Genomic DNA, 18000 nt, shown 5'->3' on the forward strand with positions numbered 1-18000 from the left:
GTCCAATCCAACAACCGACAGGCCCAGCAAAGACGCTGTGAATCACAGTTAATCATGGTAAACCTGGAGGAGCAGCAGAGATCAAAAACTCACTGATGAAGAGGTGCAGTTTACTACAAGCTATGTAATTCAACGCTAAGGGAAACAATCCAGGCTTTTAGGCTTGTTTGAGACGTTCCATTCAGCAGATCTCAGTAAGATCTCACTCCTCAAACAATAAGGTGTCGTTCATACCCTTGATAGCTTACCGAGAGATGTTTGATCACATCAACCGGGTGTGAATTGGTTTTAAACTAAATCTGAGGCCTCTTACTGTGATAAGAGCTTTTTATTTTCTTGCCTACAGTATTACAAATGGCAGTCTGCACTGTTGCCTTGCAGGAAGAAGGTCCAGGAATTTCTGATAACACATTGGATCTTGAGGCCTCAGGGTTCAACTTGGAGCACACTTCTAAGCCAATTCAGTAATTAATTTGAAAATATGTTTCACCAAATGCACAATGTGGCAGAGACACCATTTTTCACCAAAAGTCTTAGAGATAAAATTGCAGTAAAAGTTGGTCTTCATTTGATGTTGCCTCAGGTAAGCTGAATTTTTATGCATGCCCTACTTATCAACCTTCACACTTTTTGGATTTTTATTTTTGAAAACAAGTGTAGAAAATCGTGCATCATTTCTATTCCACCTTATTCCAAGTTGGTTGCTACGTTGTGTCGACGCATCACATAAACTTCCATTAAACTACATTAAAGTGTACAGTTGTAATGTGACAACGTGAGAAATAATGCAAGCGCTTTAGGTATTTTCTTCAAGGCATTTTTCTTCTCAAACATTTCATAATTATAAAACTGGAACAGTCAAAAATGTGGTAAAAGTTCAATCTTTGTTAAAACATTATAAATATTTCATATCAAAGCAAATTTTTCCAGTATAAAGTCCACAGTGCTGCTGGTTTAGTAAAGTGGAATGTCTAATAAGATACTATAAAAAGGAAAAATCTGCAGAGAAAACAGCAAAAACATTTTCAGTCCCGTAAAGTAGGCTGAAGCCTAACAGACTTAATTCATGGATCCACGACAGGAATTGTGCTGACCTTGTTGTTCCTACTGATCCGACGTTCAGGCCGCTGTTTGGGTATTTTGGTCTGGATCAGTTCCTCTGGTGTGTTACCCAGTGGAGGCAGCAGCCTCTTCTTGCTGTTCCTGGTCTCAGGAAGCCACTGAGGTGGCAACTCAAATGGTCCAAAACCAAACTGTGGGGAGTCCTCTGCTTCTGTGGGAGTAGCTGGCGCCACCTGTGAAGATGAGGTGTACGCGCATGTGTGAACGGGAGAGGCCCGAGCTGCTTTAGCCACTGCAGGAGCCTCTTTCGTGATGACCAGCCCTCCAACTGGGTCCTTTGAAGTGTTCATTTCACCCTTAAAGCTTCCCAGTCTTGACCTATCCTTCAGGTTTTCTTTAGGCTCCAAGCTTCCTCCTAATATTTGAGAAGGAATCTCATTCTCTGCATCCTCTTCCTCCTCTTCAGAAGGTCTGAAGATATGCTGTTGGCCGATATTAAACATCTCCAAAAGCTGGCTCCCGGATCGACCAGCTGTATCTAGTCCCACAGGCTCACCAATTACCCCCTCGCCCCCTATAGAGGCTAAACCACCGGTATTGACCACGTTACGGCGGCTGTAGCGCCTGTGAATCCTGGACAACAGTTCCAGGCAGCTATGGCGTGCTGAGCGGTTCACCGTCAGAAGTAAGACAGGGTTGGTTAGGAGGGAAACTTTGGGAAGCCAAAGAGCTGTGAGATAAAGTGAGACAGGCAGCTCTTTAGTGTCTGCAAAAATGGTCCGATAAACCACTAATGCTCCGTAGGGGGCACTGCATGCTGAGAAAGCCAGCACAGCAGCCAACAGGGTAGCATGCAGCTCTGCCTCTCTCTGTGACACGTAAGGAATGGAGATACTGTTCTGCGGAGTCCGTAGAGCTGCAATGATCACCTTCTTCTTCTGGCTGGCGCTGAGCGCTCTGCGGATCAGCAGCATAAAAAGGAAGACAAGGGCCAGAGGGAAGATCACGGTAGTGAGATTGTAGATCAAAACAAAGACCACGTGACCCGGAGAGCGAGCGTGGTCATCTGAGCACGATGAGGTGACATAGACATCAGTAACATTAGTCACAGCAAACACAGGGAGGCTGGCCACGACGGCGTGCACCCAGATGTAGATGATCAAGTCTCGAGATCTGGCATCAGAGATTTTCCTCTCTAAGGGGTACAACACCGAGTAGTACCTGCAGACACAAAAACAAAGCGTTAGCTTCCATGTAGGAGGAACTGGGACATAAAAGAACTGAAAGTAGTTTTGGGATTCTGGAGTTATTCAAGCTGTTTTCTTGTGTGAAAAAAACACCCTCTACTTTGAGATTAATGTCAACTAAATGCAGTCACGCTTTAAACGGCTTATGAAAATCTCTGTAAAGAGGATTTATGTGGAAATACAGATAAACAGAATGGAATTTTAAAGATTGAGTGTCTGAAATACCCACGTCAACAGCAGTAGGTTTAAGTAACACATTCTGTTTTTGTGAAGTAAGCCAGGCGAAACAGAAATCCACACAATCTCCTATTGATGTTAAAGCTTCAAATGGTTTCACAGCAGAGCTTGAATATATATAACATTAACAAATCCATTATATCTGATGCATGCAGAAAAAGAATGCTAAGAGAGGAATTTTTACACATTTATGCTGCTGTTATTTTAGAGGGAGTTAAAATGTCGCAGCTAATTTTCAAAGAGTTAACAGGAATTTTTAAAAGACTATTCGGTTTCGTATGCTTCCTCTTTTTTACAATTCTTCTTTCATTTTTGTATCTACAATAAAACGTTAATTTTTCTTGCCTTTTAATGGTGCCTTGGCTTACCTGCCCCTCTGCTGGCCCATACCCAATCAAAATGCAGTAAAAGTCTGGAACAATGCCGCATAAGCATGCATAGGCTCAACTTGACCACAACTATAAGATGTAACTGAAACGTTAAATTTATCTTGCCTATGTGACCTCAGGAGTTCACCGCTTCTCTGCTCTTTAACAGATGTTATAGTCATCGATCATTTTGTTGGACATTTGACTGGTCTTCTTGGAGAATCGATAGACTCGATTTAAATAAAACATATTTTGGTATTTACCTAGCTTTTAATTATAAGCCATTGTGTTTTATTGTTTTGAAGTCATAACCAAATAAAGATGTAAGGTTAGCCTGCTTTATTAATTTCAAAACCAGTTCTTGTGTGTTTGGGACCGTTGTCCAGATAAAACATGCAACTGTTGAAGAAACAGCCCCATACCATGATGAGGTTACCACCATGTTTGACCCCATGTTTGTCTTAGGTTTAGTATTCCCATATTGCTCACTCCAAGCAATCTTCCTGCCTCTGTGACCAAAATGCCTTAATATTTGGTAACAGTTGGGATAAGATGGTTAAAACTTGAATAGAAATGAGTGTACCAATAGGATGATGAAGCTGAAACACAAATCAAACCTGGTTTTAATTCTAGACTTCTGGAACATATCCTAACATTTATTAACTATACTTGCTTAGTAGAAAACCAGACCACTAGAAGTGAATTTTAACAAGCTCTACAAATTCTTCCAAAAGAGAGCAGTCGAATATCCAGAAATGTGAGGATTTCACTTAAACTTTTTACAGAAATTCAACCCCTCAAGTTCTATAGATATACTAGCAATTTTATTTTATCACCCTTTGAACATCCAGGGATAGGACATAGAAACTGTGGACAGTTTCAAATACCTGGGTGTTCACGTCAATAACAAACTGGACTGGACCCATAACGCCGACGTCCCGTATAAGGGCAGCCACCTCCTGAGGAGGCTCAGGTCCTTTGGAGTAAGCAGGCCCATACCGAAAACCTTCTATGACTCTGTGGTGGCATTAGCCCTCCATTACCCTGATGTCTGCTGGGCCCCAGGCACACAGAGCGGGACAGAAAGAGACTGAACAAACTGGTGAAAAAGGCCATTTCAGTCCTAAGCTGCACTCTGGACTCAGTGGAGGAAGTGGCCGAGACGAGGGTGCTGTCCAAGCTCACGTCTATCATGAACAACACCTTCCACCCTCTGCACCAGAGTGTAAAGGAGCTGAGCAGCTCCTTTAGTGACAGACTTATGTTACGTTCAATCTGCACACTTCAGAAGCAGCAGAAGCAGCTAGTTTACATGAAAGTCAATGGTTGACCTGGATCAAGACCCAGAAAAAGGTATTGCAGCGCGTTTTGAGCAGCAGTAGCAGCGTAACGTGCTTCAGAAGCACCAGCTGCTGGTGTTCGAAAAATTTAACTTTTGGTGCTCGACACGCCACATCAACCAATCAGAGAAGCTGAACTGGGAGCTGGCAGGGAGACAGACACAGCACTACTGATGCAGATCGCTAAGATAATCCTCTGAAACAACTCATTAATGCCTAAATTAACGTAAAATGTTGAAACCTGCTGGCAAAATATGTTCGCTTTTATTTTTCCGCCCCCAGTTTGGAATACGGACTTGAAATACCTTTGAGTCGCAACGAACAGTAGCGGCGAACCACGAAGAGGCGACCAGGCCAGAGGCATCTACCGGGCCAGAGGCTGCCGTTAAACTGGATTCCCAGTGACAGAGCACCGGGGGTCTGAGGGCTCCGAAAGTGAAACAATAATTGTAGGCAGGATCGTAATCTTCATAAACTAACTACACAGATGAAGTTATCAGGTGGACTTTCTTACTTAAAAACATATTAAAACTACTTTTTACCCAATTATAACAGCAAATATATTAAATCTGCTCTCTGCCACTCAATACAGGAGCCACAGAAGCATTGGATGCATCTGGACACACTTTACTAGACATCTGACCTTAATGGGGACAAGCATCAAAAAACAAGCAGCAGAAGCTTTTTTGCTGCTTCCAGTGCTTGTGGTCTGAACACAGCATTATTCATTAAAATAAGCCAAGCGACTCTCTCAATTTCATCCGCCATTGTTACAGGCAAAGAAAGGATAACTCCACCTAATGCACATCAGACCCACTTTCTGACCGCGCAGCTAAAGCAGCAAAGATTGAAGCATCTTTGCTGCCCGTCAGAACTAAACTTGTGCAAGTATCAAAAATGAAGAAGCACGCATGTTGTTGCTGCTTCTGCAGCATGCGGACTGAACGTAGCATTAAACACCCCATGTGTAAAAAGAAGTGCTACCGCAGGTCATTCATCCCTGCTGCTATCAGACTTTACACTGCCACATCTCTACAACCTGGTGTAATAGCACTGCAATAACTTATACTAATTATCTATTTAACAAAGCATAAACTACACTTTAACTGCTGCCACTTTAATGTACATAAGATACTGTAAATATAAGTCACCTTAAATCTCATTTAGTCTTACCATCAACTATATATGCTTCATGCACCTTTTCCTCCTTTGTGCACCTCCTGTTTGTTTATAAGAGTCAATATCACAACTGAATTTCTCCATTGTGAGATCAATTAAGTTCTATTCTATTTGTTATCCAGTAAAAAAACAACGAAAAGGTGTCTACTTTTGTTTGTGCATATTCAAATACTATTGGTAATAAAAACGCCCCTACAGCGTGACTATGCAAAATCCACCATTCTTGATGGTTGACATATAGTTATTAGGATTTTAAGGTTAAGTACAAGGTATAATCTTCACTGTAAATCTACATTTGTAAATTGTGCTGGACCAGTGACAGAATATCAATATATTAACAATCATTCTATCAATTCTGTACAGAGATAACAATTAGCCACAGTTAAGTGCTAAATGCTTACTGTTAGTTGTACAAATGTTGCAGCTTCCTAAATAACATTTATTTATATGTCAGTAGGTTTATATGTTCATATTCAGGCTTGCATTTTAATGGTGTGTGACTTTGACACAAAACTAATTTCTTAAAATTTGTGCTTCCAATATTGATCTCCTCCTACAAAAAACATTAAAACCCAATCATGTGTAGCTCTAAAATGATAATGCGATTTATGACTATTAGTAGTGTCTTTGTTCTTAAGCCACATTTCCTGATATTGATAAATCAAATAAATGAAGATGTCCATTAATTTTTTTTTTTTAAGATTCAAGATGAGGAAAAAACCCATTAAGATTTCATTAGCTATTTTCCTGTTTCTCATCACTGTGTAAATGAGCCAGTAAGTGTTTTGCAGTCTCAGCTTCTCTGTATATCTCTAGCCTTCATTGCCCTTCTGAAGAATAAATAATTAAGCGTTTGGATATTATTCTGACTGCAGTTACCAAGGAGCCAAAAACAATCTTCAAGGCAGTAAAAAGAAGGTAGAAATAATGGTGCAACATTGTAGTAGCCGACTGCAAAAGAAAAAAGTCAAAAACAAATCAAGCAAACAGCAAATTTAGGACTTTAACATAAATAATCTTTTTAATAAATTCAAAACAACTTTAATTTAGTCATGATTTGTCTGGATGATTTATTGGGATAAATGATCCAGCAGACGACTGAGAAAATATCACGTAGTCTGTTCCTACACAGTCCCTTTGTAAAAAGGGGTTCTCTTCCCTAATTTGTCACACCGTTTCAGTGATAAGTGAGGAACGTGACTACGGTAGTTTGAATGATGTTTCCTCTCTTCATTAGAAATTTGCCAATGTGTAAGAGCATGATATACAGTACGCCTGTTACATGTATCTGCATGTTATTAAAGGTTTCATCTCACAGTTATACACCTAATTTAATCTCTTGCATATTTTTCAACCTTGGGATGAGATTTTACCACATGTAGATACAGTAGAGCAACAAAGTGTTTAGTCAGCCACTAATTGTGTGAGTTCTCATACTTAGAAAGATGAGAGACATTTTTATCATAAGGTATAAAATGAGAAAAAAAAATCCAGGTAATCGCATTGAAGGATTTTTCGCAAATTTATTTATGAAGGAAAATAAGCACTTGGTCCCCCACAAAGAAGAAAAAAAAAAAAAACACAGATGTGTGTCAACTGAAACAAACAGAGAACTTTTTGGCACAAACTGTACTTGTTTTGTTTGGAGGGAGAAGAATGCTATGCTTTTTCCAAAGAACACCATACTTTCAGAAAAGCACGGAAGTGGAAATGTCATGCTATGGGGCTGTTTCTCTGCAAAGAAGACAGGATGACTGATCCGTTTTAGGTCAAATGAACAGTGTTATGTATCAGGAGATTTTAGGAAAAAAGCTCCATCCATCAGTGAGAGCATTGAAGATGGAAGGTGGCTTTGCCCTCCTGCATGACAATAATCCCAAACACAGCACTCACTTCTATCATATCTAGTACATTCTGGTTATTATGAGAGCAGAAGAGACTATAATAGATCCTTAACAGAGCATTGCATTTTCTGTTTCTGTTTTAAGACTTAAAATTTTATTCAACTGAATGTTCCTAAAGATTTAATCTAATGCAAATGAACATGTCCATTTCTCTTGGTGTGTGTATTTATTGCATGCTCTTTATCATTAAAGACCTAAAAAAAAATGTGTTGAAAAGGATTGTGCACACATTTAGTGGATAACATAGAGGTTAATAACAGCAGCTAAGAGCAAAGCACAGTTTTTCCTTCTAAAGCAGCTCTGTCTAACTTGCCCCTTTGTCCCTTCCTATTTTATGTTTGATCCAAGGATGACAGGATGTATTGTTTACGCCTGTGGGTTTGCTCACAGCATCTTTATCTGCTTAACACAGATTTTTGTGCCACTTCTGTGATCTAAAATCTAAACTGATATTAGAGATGATGTGGAAAACTATTGCTTCCTGTATATTCACACTATTCTTACGTGTTCCCAAAAGACTTAGCAGTATACTTTAGCTTATGGCAAGGAAACAAAATGCATGGATGCCAAAATTATAACCATTCTTACATTAAATTACACTGATTTCCCAATTTTTGCCTTCCCACACCATTTACCAGATAAAGAAGGGACGAGTGCTTCCACCATCCAGCTTAATATGTGAATAAAAACAGCTTTTTGCTTTCTGATGTGGACATAACATTATATCTTTCATGTTATTGTCACTTCTGTGCAATTTGCAGTTAGACAGCCATAAAAAATACGACTTTTAAAGTGGAAATATCATTTTTTTTAAACTCCTCAACAATTTTGTATGAAGAGAAAATCCTTTTACATCTGGCATGGCCCCTTATGGACTGAACAATTTCCCCGACGTTATTATTTCCTTTATGCTTCATAATGGATGTTCTCTGTTTCCAGGAACATAAAAACTAGCTCTGACAACAAAAAGGAAATATTCTATTTCCATCATGAGAAAGATCCTTTTTTAATTTTTAAAAACAGCGTGTGTGATTTTATGTGGGTAGCAGCTGCTATCTTTGGCTACTTTTGGTTGAAGTACTTAAAGCTGCAGGGAGGCTGGGACACATGCTCCATCGATTCCAGTCATCCACCTCCTCTTATCAACACAGGATGTAGATGGAGGCTAAAAAAGACTTTTGACAGCCTGAAAAACAACTGTTATTGATTTTAGCTCTTATTTGAGGCTCCATTAAAATGCTCATCTCCTTTCCATAGTCACATGGTCTCTTTGGCAGTATCAGCAGGAGAAATGTACCGATGAACTGATCAGAGAATTGATTTCAATGATCCTTCTCTTTAGAGCCTGAACCAAATTCAGTAAAGTGAGCAGGAGGTGCTCTTCATCTTTTTTTAGCTTCCCATTGACATTTAGGTTTTTCCTCACTGGAAACAATGAAAACCACATTCTACTCTAGTGAAAAGCTTTTGTATTAGTTTAAAAAATCTCCATTTTGATTTCAAGAGCAAAAACAATTTGCTACGAGTAGAAATGCTTTAAACGTATATTTATCGTCTTACAGATTGTTTCTGTTTTGGTTCTTTTTTTGTCAAATTTTTACATCATTTAATCAACTTTAACAATAAAGTAGCCCAAGTAAAAACAAAAGGCATCCAAAAACAATGTAAAATTCGGAATTAACTATGATTAACCAGACTCCATGAAAATCTCAACCCTTTTGTGAGATAACAACACAAAAAAACATGTTAAGGTTAAAATAAGACATTATTCATAAAGAGGGGCTCCTCTTCCCTCCTCTTCCCGCACCCGTGACATTATCAATAACCCCTCACACCCCACAATGGACTGTTCTCCCTGCTGCCGTCTGGGATAGGCTTCACAGCATTCGATGCAGATCCAGCAGATTCCGAAACCACTTCTTTCTCACTGCCATCAGACAGCCGAATGTTGAAAATAACTCTAAATCATCTGCATCACACTGTTTTTTTCTCCCACAATGTTTACATTTGATCACTGCTGCACTTGAAAATTAAAATGACATGAAAGTTGTACAAAATTAAATTTTGTTTTGTATACACTCAATACAAAAAATGTTGTCTAAGTCTAAATCTAAGTTATTAATACTAAACCATTCTTGATATTTTTATATTATTTGCACCTAATTAAATGAGCTAACATAGACGTTGTTATACACCATCATTATTTGCTGGTAGTTCTCACAAACTACCAGCGAACTACACAAATTTATGAGCATTTAGCTTCTTCTTCCATGAACGATTTGTAGCAGTGTTTGCTTGGCAGTCATTTTTTTTCCTCTTTTTGCTCTTGGTTTTGGACTTTTCCTCTTTCATTTCTCATTTCTATTGGGAAATGATGACTTGCTTGACTACAGTCCGTTTCATACCTTTGATCATCTGATTGTGTTCTTTTAAATAAAGAATTCTCTTAAGTTTACTAACAAATGGAGAAAAAAAAGGGTTAACATGCAAGAAAGTGCGCCAAAATTTAATCAGAAGGGCTTTTTGTGTAACCAGAGTGAGTTAGCAGCATATAAATCATCAATCATACATGGCTAGGCTCCTATGAATAGAACCTAAAAAAAAATGTAATAATGACCCTCATCTGTTTATGTATGATGTTTCTTAGGCTTTCAGACTCAAGCGAATAATTGAGAGCAACAAATCCATTAATGGAGGAGCACCAACATTACTCTAAGTGGGCATTAATGAGTCCCAAGCACTACAGGCCCTGCTTATCTCAGATAAGCTCAGTAAGATGCATGTCCCATAACTTTGAAAGTAAACACAGCATTTCGAGGAAATCAGTCAAAGATGGTGGAAGTAGTCTGTTGTGTGTAGGTATCAGGCTGCTTTGATTCCTAAAGATTTGGATAGTATACCTTAATGGATGGAATCATGAGGTTTTCTCTCTTCCAGATATTCTGGAGGATAACTGCTAACCTTTAGTTTGAAACCCAAGGCTCAAAGGCACTTTGTGCAGCAGGACTATAATTCAAATAGATCAGCAAGGTCCTCGTCAGTTGGCTATCAGAAATAATGGAAAATCAAAGTTTGGGTGTTGTGGCATGGCCTTAAACGGGGGGCTCATGCTCAAAAATCCTGAAAGATGTGTCTGCAAACAATTCAGCAAAGTAGTGCACCAAAATTCCTTAATAGCGATATATATCACTGACAGCTGCAACATTACATACATTCAACCACATAGGGTTAGGTAGCAATACCCTTTCAAATAGCAGCATTCATACCTACTGCACCCAACAATTTTGACTGAAAATAAATAAATAAATAACCTACCTATCAAGAGCGATGGCACTGAAGCTGAGCACAGTGACAGAGCAAAACAGTTTGTGCAGGAATTTCACAACCTTGCAGAGCAGCAATGTGTGAAGCCACAGACAGCAGCGGGGACTGGCTCCAAGTGCCACGTCGAAGGGGACACACACCAGGCCAGCACAGATGCCCGAACATGCCAGGTTCTTTATGAATCTGTTGGTCACTGATTTAAAGACACTCGTACAGCAGGTGCACCACAGCACGGTTGCATTACCTGTGGAAAAGACAAAGGAGATAAGAACAAAGTCAGACTTAAGAGTTCATTAAGCTGAATGACTTTGGTAAGATGCTAGCATAGAGCACAACTCAAAATATCTCATGAGTTAGTTCTTTTCAATACATTTGCAATTATTGCAGCAAATTTGCTAAATCGTTTCTCAGGTTTCTCATTGGCTATATGCTTTTAGAAATGGACATGGATTCTATTGGCTCTGACAGCTCGATAGACATGTCAATCATCCATAAATGGTTTGAACATTTTTTTTTAAATCATCTCTAAAAATAAAATCATTCCTTGTATAAAGGGCAAATCCCCCTTAATTAACATCTAAAAAACATATTGATACACTTACGATGTGTTATGAGTACAAACAAATATATCAGATAGCAAAAATGCTTTTTGTTGTACTTTTATTTGTGGGGCAGAAGATAATAGGGATTAAGAAATTCTCCCTTATTCTCTAAATTCTAGTTCAGATATTAATGCCAGTAAAACTATCAATAATTAGTTGTTTTAGAGTTTGTAGTCCTGTAAAAATATAAGAACTTATTAATTTTAAACACATTTTAAAGACATAAAAATACATTCTTAAATTTGACAAAAGTGTTTTTTAAAATTATTATTTTTGTGCAATATAAACCAATTAATTAAGCTTAGAGAAAATGTATCTATGTGTGGCTTTATTAACTAAAATATATTTGTATTAAGACGATTACTAGTTTTAAAACAAGTATATTTGGTAGATTAATTAACCATTGTTACATTCCTTTTTGAATTTTAGGGTGCACAAAAAGTAATGTCTTGAAATTCAAAACATGGCAGGTCCAAATAGCCAATTGTGGCTGCAGAGTTATAGATTTATAGCTGGGTCATTCCAAATTTTCATCAAATTCATAAAAAAAAAAACATTCATCAAATATGGGTTCCAGGTGTCTATCATAGCATTAGACAAGAGCACAAATGGGTCAAGAGCTAATTCATTAAAATTCCTTAATTAACCCCAAAGGGAAAATGAATCTATGGTTCAAAACATTTTAAAACTGCAACTGAATTAAAATTACATCCCTCATTAACCGAGATCGCAAGAGAGAGATCAATCATCAGAAAGCAGAAAATGAAAACTTCACTCAGAAATATGCCCTGTATTCATTTCCAGGGGGAGGCCGACAGCATGTGATGTTTTGGATTTCAATCAGTGAAACTGAGAAATGAGTAATGAACGACTTAATCAGTGATAGAAATATTCCAAAAATAAAGAATAAAGATAATTTCAGAAACTATACTAACCAAGTGAAACCCATTATATAGATTTATTATGCATATTTCAGTTCATTAAAATCATTTTGAATTTAGAGCTAATAAAAACAATATTTAAAGTAGAATATCAGACCATACTAATGGTAAAACATTCAACACAGAAAAAGTGAACAATATTTCATACCCAATCAAGGCTTGTTATTTTCTAAAGATACTTTTAATCTAATAAAGAAGTCTCGTCAGACCCTTTATCTTAATTTAATACCACAGTGTATGTTTGTTCCATTTTATTTCATATAAATAATGGTAGAGATTATAATCTGTCTAAAAAAACTAACATAGATGCACTACAGGTAAACTACCAGGTCAGACATGTCAATAGTTTGCATTATTGCAAAGATGAATTACTAAGTACAAATGGACATTTTTATATATGTAAGGCTTGATAAAAAAAGCTTTAGTTTATCCAACTGAGGTATGTGTTAAACCATAACCCTAGCTAATTATATTTTAGTTTTGAGCAGACATTTTGCCAGTAAAGTGTGGAGATTTTTTAAGCTCATAATATGATATAGGATATATTCATACTAGGGCTGAAGTAATGAATCAGATGAATTTTTATTAAGCGATTGTTGAAATAATCATCATTCTTAATCGATCATTCGTTAACTTTAGTATAAAGACTCTAAAACAGGCCTTTAGCTGACAGAGCATCCCACTTTGAGCAGTAACTATAATAAAATTGTAAGAACATATATAAATATTTTGCATTTAAGATAAAAAAAAAAAAAACACTTTTCAACTGAATAAAATGTTTCACCTAAAAATGTTGTAGAAGATCTTCTTCAAGAAACCTTTTGCTATCCGATTAATAATCGACTAATCAAAAAAATAGTTGAGATTAATCGCTTCTCAAAATAATGATCAGTTGCAGCTCTAATTTGTACCATAACAAAGGAAGTCCTGGATTATCAATATAAGTTTATTAACAGTGTGCACTGTGATCATCTTAATAAGTAAGGCCAGATTTTTAGAGATTACTAAGATGCTTTTTTTATATATACATATATATATATATATATATATAAATTGAAAGAAAGGCAAATAAGAGTGGGTCAGTGATTTGTTTTTTCTTTTGTTCATGATCAAATTAATTCATATTGTCCGATTACAGATTGTAATGTTCACATTTTTTTGTTTTAGAATTTGGTACCATGATAAAATGTCCATTTATTTTCACACTTTTACAGATATTTACAAGGCTGGCAATTAGCATAAGTGGCTGTTTATCTTAACCCTGCTTTACATCATAATCTGGCATCAACCAGCTGACATGGAGTCATATCCGACAGCAAAGCGCTGTGTGGGTTCAGAGCTCTAGTGCAACATCTTGCTCTGATGCATTATCAAGAACATCCCACATGCTCTAAACAGCTGCAGGTTGCTCATATCATGCTCCCCAAACACAGACAGAACTGTGACTTGCTCACAAAATTGTATCTCACAGTCCAAAGTAACTTAACCCTCATTCGTTTGTAGCCACAGTTTGGTAACTTTACTCAAAAGTCCCCTTCAACTTAAAATACTCGCGTGGCACTTCACAAATGCCATGCTACAGCAGCCAACAGAGGTAAAGACCAAACACTAAACCTTATTTTTCTTTCAGCCTATCGCATAAATGTCCAAATAGAACGAGGAACATTATCAGAAAGCACAGCTTGATTATTCTCTACATTTAGTGTTAATAAGCTGCTCTCAGATTCATCCATGTATCCAAACACAGTGGCACAAAAGATTGAGACTAAAACTTGAGTCATTATTAATGCATTTAACAGCTTTTCTTTTATTACATCCAAGTGGTGTTTAATAATTAGATTTCCCATGGCACCAATGCTTTCTAAATGATAAGTAGCAAATGAAAAAACGAAAAAGAAGCCTTAACCACTAACAGCCAATTCCATCTATCCCCTGACCCAGAACTTGCCTGGTCTCTGCCTGGAGCGTGATAATTGTCCTTCACTATTGCTCCGTTTATTAAGGATGTGATTATCTGTCAGATGAGGTGAGACATTTTATACGGGCCAAATTAAGGCTAATGGTGAAATGTTAATGAAAATTAGTCAGTAATCAATTAATAGTTAAAGAAAGTAAGAAACAGATTCACACTGCGGTTTACTTTAAACATATTTTCTCACCAAAGGCTTCTTTGCTTTAATCTTCATTTATTTCTAATAAGGCTGTTTATTTGGAGTTCAGATTATTATAAAGTAAACAGAATATCATTATTGGAAGTTCTTTGCATACCTGTTACATCTATACATTATATGATCTAAAGTAATTGAGTAGCCTTTTATCAAACACATTTTCTATTCTTAGTTTAATATATTTTTAGATGCTTTCTTTTCAGTTCTATTTAAGAAAATCATCTGAATTATCAGGGCTGCTAGGTGGAGCAGTGGATAGCTGCAAGGCAGAACCTTCTTGCCTTGCAGCAAGAAGGTTCTGGGTTCAATTCCCAGCCCAGGGTCTTTCTGCATGGAGGTTGCATGTTCTGCCTGAGCATGCGTGGGTTCTCTCTGGGTACTTCGGCTTCCTCCCACAGTCCAAAAACATGACTGTTAGGTTAAATGGCTTCCCTAAATTGTCCTTAGGTGTGAGTGTGTGCGTGAATGATTGTTTGTCTCTGTATTGCTTTGCGATGGACGGGCGACCTGTCCAGGGTGTACCCTGCCTCTCACCCGTTGACTGCTGGAGACCAGCACCAGCACACCTTGCGACCCCAGTCGAGACAAGCGTGTCAGATAATGGATAGATGGATGGATGGATCTGAATTATCAACTAACTTTGCTGAGCTGGAGGCTGGGATTTATCTGCAATCACAGTAGCAAAATAGTCCGATTGGAAAATGAGTATGTTTGATATTAGTTTTCAACTCTTCTCTCAAATTCTCAGGAAGATTTTACTCAGTCTGGTTTAATGTATTGTAAACCCCTTTATTGTCCCATAATGGACAATAAAGGGGATTTTGACCCGTCCCCCTGGGGAGCAGTGGGCTGCCATTGTGCGGCGCCCGGGTAGCGATCATGGATTAAGGGTTTTGCTCAGGAACCCAGAGTGGAGACTGTGGGGATCAAACTACATGCAACCCTCTCAGAGCACAAGTGCACTGCACTAACGCACTAGGCCAACACTCCCCATTATGGCTGAGCCACTTTATTACATGAACTTACTTTAATCTACACTATTTAACTGTAGGTTTACCTTCATATATTAGGGGTTTTCTCACATTTTCATGACTTAGACATTAGATAAAAACTGTTAATACTTTTTGGCCAGTTGTTTTTCCACGCATGCAGGGGCTCTCACTCAGAGAGCTGAATTCATTAGCATTACTCTTACTTTCATTAATCAAATGAAAAACCACTTTATACTTCATTTTAATATAAGAATAGTGTGGGGGACCAGTAATGGGGAGCTATAGAACAAGTCAGAACAACTTAGCCCCCTTTTTCCTTTAAAACGTATCTATGACCCCCCCTTAAATATTCTATTTTGTTTTGTAATTTAAAAGTCTTGTATTTCGGTTTTTACCTGAGGTTGTACAGATAAAGGCAGTTTGATAATCATAATTTTGGCAGAGAGGCAATTAAGATTAAAATAAATTCAGTTCAAACAGGCACAAAGGGCAGCCCTGGGTCCTAAGAATCGGTATTGGGAACATGTATAGTTAAGAAGACCATCGCAGCTGGTTGTAAAGCACATCAGACTTATGTGTACCTGTTTGTATTTTCAGACAAAACGGAAATTTAAAAACACTGTTTTACAACCAATGCATGCGTCGACATCTCCATCGTTCAACAATAGCCATATAAAATAATTAACAGCTCAGAAAAGTAGATTTTTTTAAGATATAAGCTCTTTAATGCATAGATAGTGTTTATAGGAGAAGGAAAATGCTAAATATGTTAACCTTACATCTCCAAAGCTGTTGTGAGGTCCTTTAAAGTTATAACTGTCATATTTTCCAACCTCTTTATTGCTTTAATTTTTTTTTACTGTTTATGAGTGAGACCTAATGGGGAACATCAAACGACAATAAGCATTGTTTTTTTTATTGTCCTAGCTTTGATTTGGGATTTTAAAGCACACTAGAGCTTTCCCTCCTCAAACAATATCAAATCCTCAGCTACGGTCAATGAATCAAGGCTGTAGAATACGAAAAAGCAGGAACCTTTTAACCTAAACGTAAAAATATCAGGAAAGTGACGTTATTTGTAAATAAAGTGATTTTTTTATTTTGCATTAAGAGGATTGTCTAAACCCTCAAAAGAAAGAAATAGTAAATACAAAGGGAACCAAATAAGGAAAACCAAAAAATTAGCTAAAAGAATAAAAGTATTATTCAACACATAATAAATCAATGTATGAATTGCAGAGAAAATAGGACCTGCTTTTAATGTCTTGGATAGAGCAGGATTAAGGCCAAACACAGTTTCCAGTTCACAGAAGCACTCAACTTTAATCACACTATATTTAACAAAAGCAAGACACTAAATTTCTCAGTCCCGCCCTTTAGGTGGCAATCAAACTCTTAGAGTGGGTTTGTCGTTACACAGAAAGGTAGAGAGAGTCGCAGCTAGCGCGTAGATCCATGCATACAAGTAGAAGTGAACACTTTTTCACACAAAGGTTACAGTAGAATCTTGCAACAATGCACTCACAAATGCAATATTGGTTAAAAATAATCACAATTTTGTTTTTTGGCAAAATCATTCTGTCCTATTTTATACACATGCATGGACTGAAGTTATGCTCCCTTCTATTGTCTCCACCTCAAAGGAGACTAGAACATTCAGATTAGATGGCCATACTACACACCCTAATTCCTTTCAATGAGGACGTGTCATTTTAATTGGGTCGGGGATGCTTTACTTTAACAATGCATTCTTGGATGTTTCATCCAGTCACAGCAGCTGCTCATTTGGGGGTGTTTTCACAAGGGGCTCCCCAGTACAAGCTGCAGGCATGGAAGCAAACTACCAGCTTGCTGCTCTGCATACAGAGAAGAATGCATCAGAAGGGAAAAAACATGCAGGAGACACAAGGACAACAAATACATGCTGATGCAGAGACACATCTGTATGTTGATCACAGATGTCTGTAAATCACATGCATAAGCAACACTTCCTCTTTGGATAACTAGAAAGGCCAGTTTCTTATTTACAATGTTTTTAGGAGAAGAATAATGTTCTTGCTTGATCAACATCAGATATTTCGATGTTTTACACCTGTTGGAAAAAATCATATATGGGAAGAAGAAAAAACTCTGATCCACTTAAAATAGACGTCTGTGGCGTGAAAGATCCCAAAGGTAGAGCCAACTCATTCCAGACAGGCACTTTATTCTAGCCCCTTTATCTGTAAGTTATTTTATTGTGCTTTTTTTGTTGTCATTATTAAAAAATGAAGCCTCTGCTTAAAGCCCCAGTTATGGCTGCCACAGTGTTCATACTGTGATGCTGTGAACCATTATTTTACTATAGCCCCTCTCCTCGCTAAAGAATCAGAAGCTGAGCCTACAACAGTAATATGCATTTTTGTCTGGAGGGAGCTGTAAATCAACAGGCATACCCCTAGAGTGCTCAGTAGATGAGTCAGTAACACTGCTGCATTGTATAGGAGGTTTGACTTTCAGCTCCTTTAACAAGAGGATAAAGTAGCTAATATATCCCTCTATAGCCTCTTTCTCACTGAAAATACCACTTTAAAGGAATAGTACACCCAAAACATGATTAGCCTTCATTTTCTACTCACCCCCATGCTGAACAACAC

The 18000-nt window shown here is 37.6% G+C and overlaps 1 protein-coding gene across 1 annotated transcript in view; it reads right to left on the minus strand.

Moving 5' to 3' along the window:
• Positions 1-332: 332 nt before the first annotated feature.
• gpr176 (G protein-coupled receptor 176) overlaps positions 333-18000 on the minus strand; it is a 25131-nt gene continuing 7463 nt past the window's right edge. Inside the window, exons 3-4 of the mRNA XM_015388850.1 lie at positions 10653-10905; positions 333-2283 (exon numbers count right to left, since the gene is read on the minus strand). Coding sequence (XP_015244336.1) covers positions 1065-2283; positions 10653-10905 — 1472 coding nt within the window. The 3' untranslated portion in view covers positions 333-1064. The remainder of the gene's footprint in view (positions 2284-10652; positions 10906-18000) is intronic.

The sequence above is a fragment of the Cyprinodon variegatus genome, unplaced genomic scaffold, assembly GCF_000732505.1.
Source record: "Cyprinodon variegatus isolate N-32 unplaced genomic scaffold, C_variegatus-1.0 Scaffold439, whole genome shotgun sequence".
NCBI classification, from domain to species: domain Eukaryota; kingdom Metazoa; phylum Chordata; class Actinopteri; order Cyprinodontiformes; family Cyprinodontidae; genus Cyprinodon; species Cyprinodon variegatus.